General features: G+C 44.6%; 2 protein-coding genes across 3 annotated transcripts in view; one reads left to right on the forward strand and one right to left on the reverse strand.

Moving 5' to 3' along the window:
- Positions 1–13,312, reverse strand: part of dipk2ab (divergent protein kinase domain 2Ab) — a 26,171-nt gene extending 12,859 nt beyond the window's left edge. Inside the window, exons 1-2 of one of the 2 annotated variants that reach the window (XM_068709878.1) lie at positions 12,799–13,312; positions 5,990–6,885 (exon numbers count right to left, since the gene is read on the reverse strand). In XM_068709878.1, the coding sequence (XP_068565979.1) occupies positions 5,990–6,643 (654 nt within the window). In that variant the 5' untranslated portion in view covers positions 6,644–6,885; positions 12,799–13,312. Of the gene's footprint in view, positions 1–5,989; positions 6,959–12,798 lie in introns of those variants that run through there. The other variant, XM_068709879.1, reaches the window with a different exon arrangement.
- Positions 13,313–14,695: 1,383 nt separating this feature from the next.
- Positions 14,696–15,615, forward strand: part of LOC137871855 (sodium/hydrogen exchanger 9-like) — a 54,763-nt gene continuing 53,843 nt past the window's right edge. The window contains exons 1-2 of the mRNA XM_068709881.1: positions 14,696–14,892; positions 15,355–15,545. Of these exons, the coding sequence (XP_068565982.1) occupies positions 14,745–14,892; positions 15,355–15,545 (339 nt within the window). The 5' untranslated portion in view covers positions 14,696–14,744. The remainder of the gene's footprint in view (positions 14,893–15,354; positions 15,546–15,615) is intronic.

The following is a 15,615-nucleotide window of genomic DNA, read 5'->3' on the forward strand; positions in this document are numbered from 1 at the left end:
TGTGTGTGTGTGTGTGTGTGTGTGTGTGTGTGTGTGTGTGTGTGAGAGAGCGTGCATGAGCACCGAGCTCAGATGAGAAATCAAAACCAAGAGGTCAGGTAGATAGGCCAAATAAGTCCATGTGCAGACGGCTTGAGCAGCGTGACGGAACATGCACATGATTCAGTGAGCCGATGGAAATGGGTTAGCTAGGTCTTTGATTTCTGCAAGCCGTTGCTTCGTAGAGGGAATGAGAGCAGGAAGAGGAATAGCAGACACACTCTGCTGCTAGCCGAAACCCCCTTTCCCCGACCTGAACCCGGGCCACTGCGCACAGAGCCGACTCATAAACCCCCACCGCTGGAAAACGAGGAATGCATTAAGTCACGGGCAGCGGTGTTGACTCAGTCTAGGTGGTATTGCCGCCCGCACAGCCGGGGAGGAACCCGAGTGAAGTTTGGCCTCGGACCTGAGGGCTGTGGGTTTGAGGCCTACATCAAGGGTTGTGCATTTCAGATCAGGCGCCAATTATCCCGGGGGGGCAGCCGGGGGGGGGGGGGGGGAGGGGGTGTTCGTGAGCAGGGAGTCTTCTGTCACTGACCTCGCACTCTAACCTCTCAAACTGAGATAAGTCCCCCTACAAAGTGCAATTAAGGCTCAAATGCTTCAGAAGCTTGAGAAGACTTCAACATGTATAATAAGAAGTGACAGCCTACAGCCCGTTCCAAAATATCCACACTACCAGTTTAAATAAAGTTTGTTTTTCTCCCATGGCAAGGGTGAAAATGCTTGAGACTTGAAGTGTATCCCAGACCCCTCATATTTTCTCTGACAGGAACTAGCTGCCTGACGCTTTAATGCAGTGGACGATTTTATTACTGCAGACAAGCTGATGTGCTAAAAAGCATAATCTTGCTTTACATTAAGCCCTGGGCTCTCCGGGGGACACCGCACAGTAAAGAACCACTTGTTCCCGATCCATATTGGCCATCTTAAGGGGCCCCGGGAGAGTGGTGAATGGGGGTTAGACTCTTCAGCGTTGCAGAACTGCGTCTTCAGGATCTGGGCATGAGGTAGGTTGGGGTGCATGCTCTAACAGTAGGAAGCTAAAGGGGGGGGGGGTAAATCTAAAAAAGGAGCTGTGGGTGGGGTGAGTGGAAGGGAGGTGTGTGTGTGTGTGTGTGGGGGGGGGGGGGTCTCAGCCACAGGCATTTAACTAACCAAACACAGCTGTCATGCATGTGTATCTATCTGTGTGTGTGGCGCTGGAGAAAGAGAGAAAGGATTATGGTAACACAAGCAGTCTGGCTCATTCAAATGACACACACACACACACACACACACACACACACACACACACACACACACACACACACACACACACACACACACACACACACACACACACACACACACACACACACACACACACACACACACACACACACACACCTTTCCACCAGGGCCTCCATCCAGCGAGGGCAGCCAAGAGAGGGGAGTCGGGCCCAGATAACTCCCTGTCTTATCCTAACAGGATTCAGTCTGTACACAAAGGCCTATACGAATAATGAAAGGGGGTTTGGGAGCACTTGAAGCAGGGTTAAGCGGCGTACACAACCTCCTCTCTTATGTGCTAAGAGCGTCACAATCCCCCCCAGACCCAAAAACAAAAGGTTCTAATCACAGACTAGCAACTTAAATACTATTTACCGGTGGACCTCGGCCACTGAGCCGGCCTTAGAGACAGAAGCCGCTCACTTAAGCCGGGATAGCATGCAGTGTCTGTGATTAAATGAAAAGAAATAAATCAAACCAAAAACAAAACAGGCTTTGATCCTCTTTGTAAAGAGCCATGACCCAGAAAGCCAGACCATACAACTGCAGAGCTTTTCCTGCATAGATGATATAAAGGCTGAAGTTCTGTGCATCCTTTGTCAGAACATGACCAGGTGGGCAATCAGGAGATTTTTGTATTTTGTGATCCATCTCGTTACCTAGCACACGTCTCGCTTCACACTTGTATTTTCTAATATTTGACCAATATAGACCACATTTGTGTTTTGTTTTACATAATCCACTATATGTATGGTCTCCGACATGGCCTGAAATGACAGAATAAAACTAAAATCTTCATAATCATTCATCATTTTCTACAAATTATACAGTTATACGATGATGTGACTGGCTGGTGTAGGCAAGTTGAGCATCTGACCTGATTCAATTTGTTTTCCAATATTAAAAATAAGCAAACCAAAAAAAAAAAAAAAAAAAAAAAAAAGGCTCAGCAGGTCACAGTCCAGTTTACACCTTTTGCCTCACGTTGTGCCAAGAAAGGCTCTGAATTTATATTATTTACTTTGGCTTTGTTTCCCAAAGTGGATGAGCATCGTAATAGATTATGCAGAGCCTCATTAAATCAATAGCATACCAAAGAGCCCCCCCCACTACCACCCCCATTTTAGAAAATTCAAACAAGCTGCTAGTGTGTTGCTCAAAGCGCTGTGAATGTTTACTTCACATTTGCGTTTAAAATGCAGCTGTCAAAGATGTTGGGAGGAAACGGAGATAAGGTCATCCATCTAATCTCTCCCTTTCCGCCTCTCCTCCGAAATAGTATCCGTGTCAACGCGCCTCTGTTATGGGGAGAAAAAAAAGACGGTGTTGCGTGAGAGGTTCGTGCCTTCTGACGAGTACGTGTTTGTGTCAGGTGTGTAGAACGAGGTGTGTGTGTGTGTGTGTGGGGGGGTGTAACAACAACAACCAAAAAAAGAGAGGAAGGAGGCTGCCTGGTAGAGCACAGATTTGAGTCTGGAGGAGATGACTGAGTTAACCCCACAGGCCTGTCACATCCCATTCTCAGCTTCACTGAGCAACACAGGGCTGAGGACCAAAAAGAGTGGGAGCGCAGTCACATGCTCCTGGCTAACTCACCAAGCTTAATGATTTGGAAGAGAGGACTAGGCTGAATCAAACTAATTTAAGGTTTGGGCTCCGGATGTACTCCATCAAACACAACCATCACCTGATGAATCAGTGAGTCATATAGCCGAAGGAGAGAGGCCAGGGATGGCGAATGAGGTTCTAGTCGGGGGAAATGGAGAAGAATTAATTACTTGATTTTCATGCAAACCAAGTTACCGTCCAATGAGAGGTAAAGAATTAAACAGCGTTGTGCAATTCCTCTGGTTGGCAAAAGAGACAATCCCTCGACACAAATTTATTACAGCAACAGAAAAACCTTCCCGGGCAAACGTATCTCTAAAACCGTAAAGACAAAAACAAACAGGAAATAAGAGAATAAGAGAGAGAAAGAAAAAAAGATGAAGATGCACACAAGGTGCCCCTCATTGCACAAGGATTTTCTTGTTTGGTTGACATCATGTTGTCTTCCAAAAATATTTTCCCCCCCAAAGCCAAATTGTATTCCATGTGACACAGGAGTGGGGGTGGTGTGTGTGTGTGTGTGTGTATGTATATATATATATATATATATATATATATATATATATATATATATATATATATATATATATATATATATATATATATATATATATATATATATATATATATATATATATATATATATATATATATATGAGTGCACGCTTGTGTACCGCCGATCACACAGAAAACGCATTGTTGGTCGGACCCTAAACAACACAGCAGATTGTTTCCCGCTGACAAAGAAAGGTCTGCTTTCTCGTGGTGAAACGGGGCCGATTTACTGCCTGTGGCTTCCAGACTGGAAACAGAAGAGAGTGCAGCTCACCGAGCAGACAGCAGAGACGTTATTGACATTATTCTACTGCATAAAGCCGGAGGAGAGAGAGAGTTGGAAAAGGAAATCCAACACCACAACAAGGGTAACCAATGTAGGAAATCATTTACACTAAATATAGCAAACTTATTCGACACCGACCTCTCCGGCTTATTGAAGATACAAAAACGAAACGTCGCCTGACAAGAAGGCAAAAATCGGATCAGGTTTCATTAAATTACCGGTCATAAAACTCAGCCCACATTCCTCCACCTTGTGTTGAAACCAGTCCCCCACACAGCAGCGCTCACCGCTGGTGAAAAAAGGAGACCGAGGTGTTGTAGCACGTCTCTTATTCAATCTCTACAGACGCCATTAATTCTTTATGGTCTACTGCTGCCCAACCTTGTGTATAGGTCGCTCAGTCTCTCGGCAAATGTTCTCCTCACCTTTTTGAGTTCAGCGATGCCGACGAGCAGTCAGGGCACCTTGTGATTCCCTGAGATGTCTGCCACGTTTTCTGTGTATATCACCCATCCACATAATGCACGCCCACAGTCCGTTACACCTGTTAGTGCGCACACGGCACCTACAGCTCTCTCTCTCTCTCTCTCTCTCTCTCTCTCTCTCTCTCTCTCTCTCTCTCTCTCTCTCTCTCTCTCTCTCTCTCTCTCTCTCATGCCCGCAGGTCACAAGTTCAGCATGAGATCAACAATTCATGAGTCCCTGTAAACATGCAGAGGCAGAGCGGTGGACGATGTGTGTGTGTGTGTGTGTGTGTGTGTGTGTGTGTGTGTGTGTGTGTGTGTGTGTGTGTGTGTGTGTGTGTGTGTGTGTGCATTATGCGCTGCTGCGCGATGTCTGCAGCTGTGTGTGAGATAAGGATTGCGGGGGGGAGTGGGGGTGGGGGGGGTGATTCATCGAGTCTCTGAACTGGGGCATAATACTATTAAAATCACAGATGGAATTATCCGGCCGCAGTTTGTGGAGCGCACACGGAACGGAAAGGGGGAAATATAACAGAGAATGACACAGAAAGAGGAAAGGCAAGATGAGAAAGAAAAGAGTAGAAAGGGTGAGGGCAAGTGACCCCCAAAGGCTAATCACATTTTATAGATCAACCGGAATAAAAGGCCGATCTCGCCCTTTGTCCTCTGAAAAGCCTGGAGGCGTCCGGCCCTAATGTAGGTGGGGGGGGGTAGAAGTTATTGAATGTCTACACGGGGCCTGACCATTGTTGTTCAGACACGGCTAACGCCTGATTGAAATTGATTGGCTGATTGTAAATCAGTAAAGGGAAAAAGGATGCAGACATATATGACAAACAGTACGGCTGCTCCGACATGCTCGATGCGTGCTGCCTGACACGTTTGCATCTTTTACTCTGTCAAATGAAAGATTTCTAATGTTGCGGCGCATTATTATTATTATTTGTCCAACTGTGTCAAACATGAAACGCTCCAATCTGTCACAGTCTCATCAGAACTAAACACTCCGAGGCAACAACGTCTTGGGTTTATGTCCATTCGTTCAACTAAATCTTGCTTAAAAAGCTTTTATTTTGGAAGATTAGCGAAGGATCAAGAATATTGGTATTAATACCAGTCAGCGGATAAGATTCCTCCACATGCACAAAAGAAGAGAGTCTAGTGGACACAGACGTATATTCAAATTAAAAACAACGCGGACCATTTAAAGATGCACACTTGAATAATTCAAAACTGCCCTACATAGTGTTAAATATGCAGTATTGCCGCCAGCAAAAATCTCTCATCTTTCAGGAGGGCACAGCTCTTAAACCCTCCTCTATTCTAAGCAGAGGAATACTCGTGCTCCAGATAGCGGATGCATAGTCTCGATGTAGCCTAGAGTTTAGGGAGGGGTGTAATGGCTCGCCTCAGATCTATGGAAGAGGAAGGAAGAGGAGGATTCCCAGCCTGTAATTTACTGGGGGCTCTGAGGGCCAACACCCTGGCTTGCTTACTGAAGCTCTTATCCTCTTCGTAGGAAAAGGTAATCCTTAACAACAACTCCGAAAACACCTGGGGCCACATATCAGCTGATGGAAACCTCTTTGAAAAAAATATTGCATCTTGATAAAGACCTTAATAGTCAAACATCAGTCAACAACACATACAAAAATAGCCTTAAAAGCATCAAATGGCATCACACACACACACACACACACACGCTGCTTTAAACGGCTCCGGTCCTGAAAACACACAACATTGAAAAAAGTTTCAAACAGACCTGTAGTACGAGTGGTTCCGGGTTGAATGCCAAGGTCATGAGCAGCTGCATTCGCTCCGTGTCTTTGAGGTTCTTCAGCAGGAAGCTGCCCGAGTCTTTGGTCTCAGCATACCTGCGGACCACGCGGTCCAGCAGCCTCTGAGAGGGGCAGTGCACCAGGTCCGACCAGCCCTCCACCACCTCCGGAGTGAGCAGACGGACGTCGCCGTTGATCCGGGCAAATTCGGTCTTGTACATGGCCTGGATGAGGTCGCAGCGGGGCCTGCCCGTCGCCCGCTTGCAGATCTTCTGGTCTATCTCCGCCAGCTCCTGGTTGGAGCCGAGCCTTTTGAGCACCACGCGGCGGGTGCCCTCCCTGGGCTCCCCGTACTGAGCGAAGTAAACGTTCTTGACGTTGAAGACGTCTAGGAATCGCAGGCGACCCCAGGTCTCGAAGGAAACCTGGCCGTTCATGAACTTGCGGCACCAGCTGGTGCCAAAGCAGGCGGGACACTTGTTGAGGTTGATGAAGCGTCTGTCGGTGAGCTCGTTCTTCTGGAAGGAGGCGAACAGGTTGTGGGTGTTCATCAACAAGATGACAAACAGCCCCACGACCAACAAGAGCTTCAGACAGCGGTACAGGCGGCCAAGTTTGAGAGGCAGGAAGCGCAGCATGATGGGGACGGGGCAGAGGGGGAGGGGGGGTTGTTGAGGGGATAGGGAGGAGGAGGAGAGGTATTGAGACGGGCGTCAGGGAGCAAACCTCAATGCCTCTCCGTCATGGTGTAGCGGGGTAGCTTCTAAAGCGGCAGGCAGGGGCGAGGTTGGCACAGCTGCCCCGTGCCAGTCTCTGGTAGGGGCCAGTGAGTCATGTTCTCCCTTCTTGGTGTTTTGTGTGCAACCTCGAGCCAGCAGGCCTGAAATCAAGCAAAGAGAGGGAAACTCATTACATCAGGGGAAATGAAAAAAAAAAGAGCTACATTTCACACAAAAAAAAACAAAAAAAAAACGGGAAAAACACGAACACCAAATGAAAAAGGTTTATCTCATTTGTTTCTGCAACTTCAACACCAAAGTCCTAGAATGTGATATCCACTATAAAACTCACAGAAAACACACTTGAAATAGTCTCACAAATTCTAATTGCGAGGGTCATTTAAGAGATTTCATCACTTTCTGAGCAGAAATAAGATGGCCCTCAGCCAATGCAATAAACCTGCCTGTGCCTGTTTGAGCGCTTTCTCTTTGAGAAATTATTTCTGGTATACTCCCCCAATATAAAAAAAAAGATAAATAAAAGTATGGGAAAGGGGAAAAAACACAGTGTCAATGATCAAATTAAGAGGAAATGTACAACATCCTCCCCTCGTATAAATAAAATGTGCTGCGCTGCGAGGACGATTCCTCAGAGGACCTTCCTCTGCCGCTACACAAGTATCCATCACTTTTTTTTTTCTCTCCGATGCACAGCAAAATAACAAGCCGCCTGCGTACCTCAATAGTTACACCGAGCTCAGGAAACGTGATGTTCCTTCTCCTCGCTTTCAAATGGAGAAGTCTCACTTTGCATTGTGGAGATTCACGCTGCGCGTAGTTTAACCTTTGATCAGAGTTGCCCTGCCTCGTTTCAATCAGGCTTTGAAGTGGTTCCTTTGAAAACGGCTGGTGTCACTAAAATAACGTACGTGGTTGGGGGGGTGAAGGAGAGAATCAGTGAATACCTCTATTAGGCACATCGATGTCAGCAGAAGAAGAGGGAATGGTGGGAACTAAAGTACGGAAGAAAGAGACAACACTCTGGATTCACAGTAGAAGAAGAATGTACTAAGAAGCCCCCCCCCCCCCCCCCCCTCTGTAGCCTGCCCACGATGAAGCCATGTTAGACCCCTCAATCAGCTTTTTAGCAATGAGCCTTGTAAGTCTTATAAGTCGCTTTGAGAAAGACAATGACTCGGGCCATGCAAATTAGCAATCCTCAATTAGAGCTCATCAGGACGTGCCTATTAGGACAGCCGACTTGTGAGGGCACTGCACGCTGGTGTGATTAGCGTGCGTGTCGATGGGTTCCTCGCGCTTCACTTTCAGATCGAAGTGGCTGAGATCGGGGAGGGGGAGGCTTGAGGCAGCCGAGAGAGCAGCGGTTGTGGGAGATGTGCGGCTGCGAAATGTCAGATAAGAAGCCGAACGCACTAGTTCCTATACCTCACACCCGTCTGAAAATACACCGAGCAGATCAGGCCAACATCACTCATGTAAAAATAGACCGCATCCAAAAAAAAAAAAGGGGAACTACAGACAGCTGCACTACATACATTTTTAAGAAAAGAAAAAATATGATTCATGCTTTTTCTTTTCTCACCATAAATCTAAAAGTCAAGCAATGTGACTCAACGATGAGCATACGCTTCTCTTCTCTGTACCAAAAGTAAGGCAGGGATAGTGAGTTACTTTACATCTATTAAACAGAAGCTCTTCAATCATTTTTTTAAACTAACTTTTAACTAATTAACTATGTGCTGCTAATGGTAATGTGTCACAATTTCCCAAAGCATGGGTCAGCATTTATGTATTTATTTTATCATTATAATGAAGAGCACGATGAGAACGGCCATTTGACAGTTTCTTGAATATACTACTTCATGCCTTCATTAATCTGATTAATCTCAGAAGCAGGAACTGTACAAAAAGATAAACGGTTACTTATTTAGAGTGAAACAGCTTTTCATTGGGCAACCTAAATAAAGAAAGTCAAAATCCACATCAAGCCGACTTCAACAAAATGCCTCCAGCGTGATAAATTAACAAAAACCTCTCAGGATCCATTCAGAAAGAGCTAAGAAGAAGGCCAACACAATCATTTATTAGTGTGAAAAATGAATTCAATTTCTGCCAAATGTTCATATTAAGTTGGGAAAGGAAGATGGATTGGGAGATGGGAAATAAAGAAACAAAGTCCGTATGAAGAAACCTCCCCAAAAAACAACAACTTCAACAGAAGCCAAAAAGGATGTGTGCCTTGTGCCTCGTACTACAGGGAGCGAGAGGAAGCTCACCGCTTGAGGGGGAAACTGAATATCCCATTGCTATAAGATCTCGATTCAAGTGCCATTTAGCATCTAACAGAGGCAGTCGCAGCACAGACGGGGCTGCGAGATCTGGAGTGCAGATATTGAGATTTAACTAGGATCAGCAGACGGCTCAAAGAGGACAAAAACATAACCCCAGCCAGGCGCAGAAGACGATCGGCCCCCTTCATCCTTTAGCGAGAGCAGCCGAGAGCCAGGGCGAGCTGGAACAAGCCCCGAGAACATGACCTGGACACGGCGGAGGAATGAGACGCACGGCTAACGTTGGGAGGAGGCGTGGCTTCTTCTTCCTCCTCCTCCTCCTCTCCAGAGAAACCGTTAGGCCTCAATTACCACCGGAGCGTTACCTGGATTATGTCAATGATCGTACTAATTGCTGAAGTGTGAGGATAAGCCACACGCTGCATTTTGTCAGTGAATGAGAGACAGCCAAGGTGTTTAAAATGCTTAAAATATTGACAATGAATTGCACGAACGTGCCACCGATGGCTTACCCCTGATCCTGTACTTTTGTTTGGCATGAGGCAGGCGAGTATAAGAATTGGAATGCTACTAGATTAGAGTTTTTTATAGCCTGGTTCTGCTGCTGCTACACAGTAATAGTGTGAATAAGACCAAAACATTCAGCTTTATCGGAAGGCTGCATGATCATTTAGGACAGGGATTTTCCCTGCCGATTACCCGACTAGATGGCTTTTATTTTTATACCTGCAAAACCGTCACTATTTAACTCCCTCGCTGTCCGCTGCTGCTGCATGCCACCCCAAGGCTGACGGTCATCCAACAGGACAGGCAGACTGTATAGAGCTCCAGTTTGCCTTTACAGGTATTTGAGGTGGGTAAAGTTCACTTAAAGCTCTAAATTGAAGCCAGATGCTTTGTATTCCAACACAGATGTTACCCACCGGAATAGAAGGCCAGTGAAACTTAAAGCAGTGTTTTCTTTTGGACAAACCTCATTGTGACCACAGAAAACGTGTGTTTTAAATTATCCACCCTCCTCCGTTCCTCCCCCACGATGCCTCTGCTCCTTCTGCACTCCGCCAGAAGGAGGGATGCACAATACCAAGACCTTGTTTAGAGTACGCACCAAAATTACCTCTGATCACGATCTCTCTCTCACACACACACACACACACACACACACACACACACACACACACACACACACACACACACACAACTGGGGGTAAGAAAGTTTTTCAGCGTACTCTAGCCGACAAAGTACTGCGGTGAGCACTTCGAAAGAGAGGCAAAGAAAAGAGGGCAAATCAAAAGGAAGTCTGACTCCTTATGCATGGGAGATGAGAGTCGCATTCAAAAATGTTCCAAGTTTGGCAGATGTTAAGAGCCGCAAAATGGCTCATTACTGAGACAGAGAAGGCACAAGATGAAGCAATAGGCCCCATGTTGGCTTAAAACAGAATGACAAAGGTCGAGACAGAGGAAGATAAAATCGTAATATCCTAATATTTTAACTTTTATTTAAACGTAGATTTTGACAGAATAACCCAGATAAGAAAGAAAGGCTTGAAAAGGAAAAAATTCCGTCATGAATAATCTTTTCCACAGCTCATTGTGTAGAGCTGCTTTCAGATAATGGTGTACGAGGGCCAGGCTACTCTCGGGCTAACCCAATTCCTTCACTGCACCTGAGGCTAAACTTCATTAGGATATAATGAAGTCAAGCCACACATGAACATGCTTGATTAATTCCAGTGGATGTGCAAAAAAAAAAAAAAAAAAAAAAGAGAGTGCAAAGACGAAGTGTTGAAAAAAAAAAAAAAAAAGACACAGTGGATGGGTTGGGGAGGTAGAAAAAGAGAGAAATACAGAGGAAAGACATCACTAATGCATAGCTAATGGACAGCAAGGTGAGAGAAACGTTGAGCTATTGCTCTTGTGATGGAGATGAATGCAAAGAGAGCACAAGAATACAGAGTAGCAGGTCTCCAGCTCTGAATGGATGCACACACACGTTAACGCGTCTACCCACCGAGAACGTTGGTATTGCCACCAAGCCCTCCGCAAAGCTCAGAAAAAAAGCCCCCCCCTCCCCTTCCATTGCAATGTGTGGCTGGAGAGGAACTACTGTTGCCAAGGTTATCGACGGGTGGAGTCAATAATGTTTGATCAAAAAAAACAAAAAAAACATTCAGCCTCCACCATTGGATTTCCTCAGTACAGCAAACACGTAGACGGTGACGGGTAGATACAAACGACAGCAACATTCGGGGCCCGCCTAATGGAAAATTGACGCTTCTATTCCAAGGACTCAATTAGCAGAAACCCCACATTAGTCCATTCATCTCTGGCCAAAACCAAACGGCAGAGGTTTTAATGACAATATCAATGCCATCTGCTTTTGCGCCAAACTGACGCAGTCTTTTTGGAAGGACACACTCAAACTGGGGAGACTTGCTCTGGATTCTTCCACCGATAAACATGTTTGTTTCGTTTAAAAGAGCTGCGCATTGTTTTAACGAGCCAGCATCGTTCTGCAGGAGTTTGAAAAGTTGTCACACATTTAAATATCATGTTAATTCCATTGCTAAACAAATGTGTCATCTAATGGAAGCTACACCTGGACTGATTAGAACAAGCTGTCAAAGCAAGCTTTAGTTTAAACAAATGAGAGATATGTTTGGCGAAGGGGGAAAATTGATTACCTGACAGACATTCATTATTTCATTTAAAGTCACTCACATCTGTTGTAGAAGTTGCTTCATCGGAGTTTGATTTGGTGAGTTTGTAGGGTCAAAAACGTTCAAATCAACCACCAGCAGAAAGCCTGAAGTGTAGCAAATCGCTCTGTTTTCATAGTTCCCTCGACCAACCTTGCAGAAAGGCTCCACAACTAGTCGTCCATTATGAAAGCAGCAAAGACAGTAAAGAGAAGTCCAAACGGTAGGATTGTTGTGAGAATATATTTTCCCTTGGAAGAAATCCAAAAAGGGCAGAAGTCTGCAAAGAGCGTACAATCGCAGAAATCTCATGGCCAAGTCCATTTAGCTGTGATTGCATATTATGTTCAACGCCTGAGCCTTTCTACCTGACAAGCTAACGTCTCAACCGGCTGTTTGCTCATGACAAGAATACAAATATCAAATCAATACATAACAGGGGCGGCCAATGGGAGGGAGACCTGTGGAGGTACATTCATTGGAGAATCCAAAAATTAAAGTGAATAGGAAGCAATGCAAAAACATGTTTTGTTGGAGAAATACTTGTTAACGTTAACTCAAGCAAATACATTTCTTCTTGTTGCTATAATACATGTTCTGCACGCAAATGACCCAAAGCATATGTAGTTTGGTACATTATGTTGTCTTACAGTAGTCATTAAGTTGTGTTTAGGTACCAGTTAAAGACAGAAAAAGGTGCCAAAAAGGTGAATTTATAGGGCAGGTAACGTGACGCTGAGATGCCAAAGATTTCTGTTGTAACACAACAACATCCCCAGCATGTGGGCATCTGATAAGAGAGTTAGTTTCCACAAAAACACTGTTATTAAGTCATCAGTTCCGAGGTAACGGTAGCAAGAGTGACGCTTCATGTGTCAAGCATGCTCTCATATACTAAAAAACTACAAAAGAAAATGTTACGCGTTCACGCTTTATTAGTCGAGGTTGCACTAAATTATCCCCGACTTCATATCGTGCACAATTCACATTATAGACAGGCTTTAGGTCAACGTGCACGCGGGGTTTTGCAGTGAGAAAGAGGAAACAGTGAGAAACAAACCTTGTGTGACTTTCCTCCTCTCCGGGTCTGTAGTAGTGTAACGCTTAGCGCTCCGTCGATATCATTCTTTAAAGTTGCGGGCTGATACTTCAAATCACCGCCGACAAAGCACGCGGAGCAGAAAGAGCTTCTTCACAAAAATAAGAGAAAAAAAAAGAAGCTCGACGAAGATCGCTATCAGGCAAACTCACACGGGCTTCCCGTGTCTAGCTCCCGGGTATCGAGCCAGCTAGCCCTGCTAGCTGCAGAAATAAACAGTTTGGGATGTCGAGTCTTAACTCTTCGTATACCGGATCTTTCCGACTGGACGACGCGGTCCTCCTCACAAAAAGACCCCCAGCGTCGGTGTTGTGCGTGCACGTCCGTAACTGTCCGCTTATCGCGAGTCCCTTTGTGTTACGCGGAATTGCCTCTTCTCTTCCCCTCTCGCGCAGCGGCTCGCTCCTCTCCAACAACCACAATGGGTTATGTTTCGAGTCTTTTCAACAGCAGCCTCTTTACCCTTTACGACACCCGCTGTGGGGTTTACGGCAGCGGTTGCTAAGCGAGTATTCTAATATTGTCTTGTCTGGAATACCGCCCCCAGAGCAAAGTTTACCAAATTTTCTATTCTCTCTCTCTCTCTCTCTCTCTCTCTCTCTCTCTCTCTCTCTCTCTCTCTCTCGCTCTCTCTCTCTCTCTCTCTCTCTCTCTCTCTCTCCGTGCCTCTGTCAGTCTAAAAGCGACTATTTGGTTAGAAGACAGTGACATAATCTAAAAATAAACTTTAACAGCTCACTGTGCAACACACATTCATGCGATCAGAATAAAAATGCTGAACAAGAAGTGGTAGATGTATTTAAAGAAACGTTCAAAATAAAAGACTGCTGTTCATATAAAGAGATTCTGTACACAATATTACAGACATACTGCAGTCATAGTGTAATAAAGCATTGGAAGCAGCTGGCCTTAACTGAATCGGAATCAGAGGTGTCGGTGTCAAAATTGTACTGAATACCTGATTATGAGGAGATCATCCTGCAAAAATAACGTGATCAAGGCGAAGATGATAACTTGTCATTAATATTAAATTGGATTGTGAGCCCAGCTTCATATATGAAATCCAGCCCTTGGGTTACATAATTCAAAGTTGGACTATTACACACCATCAACTGCGTGTGTAATAGGACCAGGGTGCCTAATTCAACCATGTTTATTTCAATGTTTAATTTGACAGTCTGGAGTCAACACTGGTGACACATAGAGCAGGCTATTTCTAAGTATTTCAAAATAATTTTACATTTTGTGTTATTTTTGTATCACAATCGAAGTAAATCATCATTGCCTTATTACCTAAAGACTATTTCATTAATTAAGTGCCAAATAAAGCCCATCCTTGATTCACTTAGAGCTAAGAGACAGAAAGCGGAGATTCCGTCCGGACTCCGCGTGAATTAGCTTGAACTTACTGCCACCTGCTGGAAGATCAGAGGCGGACATCCAAATATGATGCATCGAAGGGCTTTGGGAAACACCGGAATTTGTTTTAAAGCGGAGAGATATAACGTCATATAACGTCATGAGCCGTGTCAGTAGGAACGTGTGAGCTTTAATTTGGCTTTTTAAGACAATAGGAATTAGATCGTGTCCAGATGTTGTCTTTCAGTGCTCTTGTATTTCACTTGCACGCACGTCTCATACACTCATACATTCATCTGTTGCATTGGTACTTTAGCAGAACAGCTTTGTATCTTTTTATTTGTAAAATAGACATGCTCACAACAAATATCTTTACTACTTAATCAATTTAGTAGTTCCCCCTAAATTGGACAATAACTGAGATTACCAAGCAGCACTGAACGCAGCGCGAGCTCTCCACCGCTGCTAATACGGATGTTGCTGCTGCTGCTGAATTGAATCTCAAGTAAGACAGTTGTTTCCGAAAAAGTTTGCCCTCGGCTTTGAAGATGTCGGCCACGGTCACGCAAAAACTAGACAGTGCATTGTTAATACTCGCAGCCGTTGGCTTGGCACTTCTTACCATTCTCAGTGTGTGGAAGTTAAACCAGTTTAAATATAGACTTATAAGTGCAACTGGAGGTGCAATGTTTTATGGTAAGTAGCCAATTTAGAGGATACAGCACGGAAGCCGTTATTTAACAACACTTCCGGAACTCACAGTTTACATTACATATCAGATTGATGATAACAAAAAGACAGCTTTGGGTTCAATTAGTCAAATCTGGGCCTTAGTAAGAACACATTGGTCACATTATCTAATTTAGATTTACGAGGGAATTTTCTAATTGGCACAACAACCACAATGACTGAGAGGCAAGTTATGGCTTACATTGTTCAAAGGCAAATTAAGGATAAGGATATTGATAAAAACATTATGGCATGATATTGGAATTAAATTACACCAAAACAATAATTGCCTATACCTGATTTTGTATTTCATTATAATGTTATGTTGTGGACACAGTTGCTGCATTATGATTTCTTTACTTCTTGAATAGTTTGAAGTATGTTACATAGTTTTCATAACTGCAGCTTCGTCTTTCTTTTCTTCTGCAGGCATGCTTGTGGGGTTGATGGTGAGATGCTTGTCGTATGACTGGGGAGACGATAAGGAAACTGTTTGCACTTGTGCTGGTCTCAACAGCACGCCTCTCCTCTTAACAATCAACGTCACATCACACTTGAACCGTTTTAGACATGTTGGGAGAGTCAACCATCGATGCCCGCCGGTCTCAACCCCTCATGCGGTAACTATGGCAATTTAATTTGACCTGCACTTCAAATAAATGTTACAAAAAAGTGAATTATTTATGTGGA

Source organism: Cebidichthys violaceus, unplaced genomic scaffold (assembly GCF_023349555.1).
Source record: "Cebidichthys violaceus isolate CVI_PGR_0920_01 unplaced genomic scaffold, fCebVio1.0.p SCAF_15, whole genome shotgun sequence".
NCBI classification, from domain to species: domain Eukaryota; kingdom Metazoa; phylum Chordata; class Actinopteri; order Perciformes; family Stichaeidae; genus Cebidichthys; species Cebidichthys violaceus.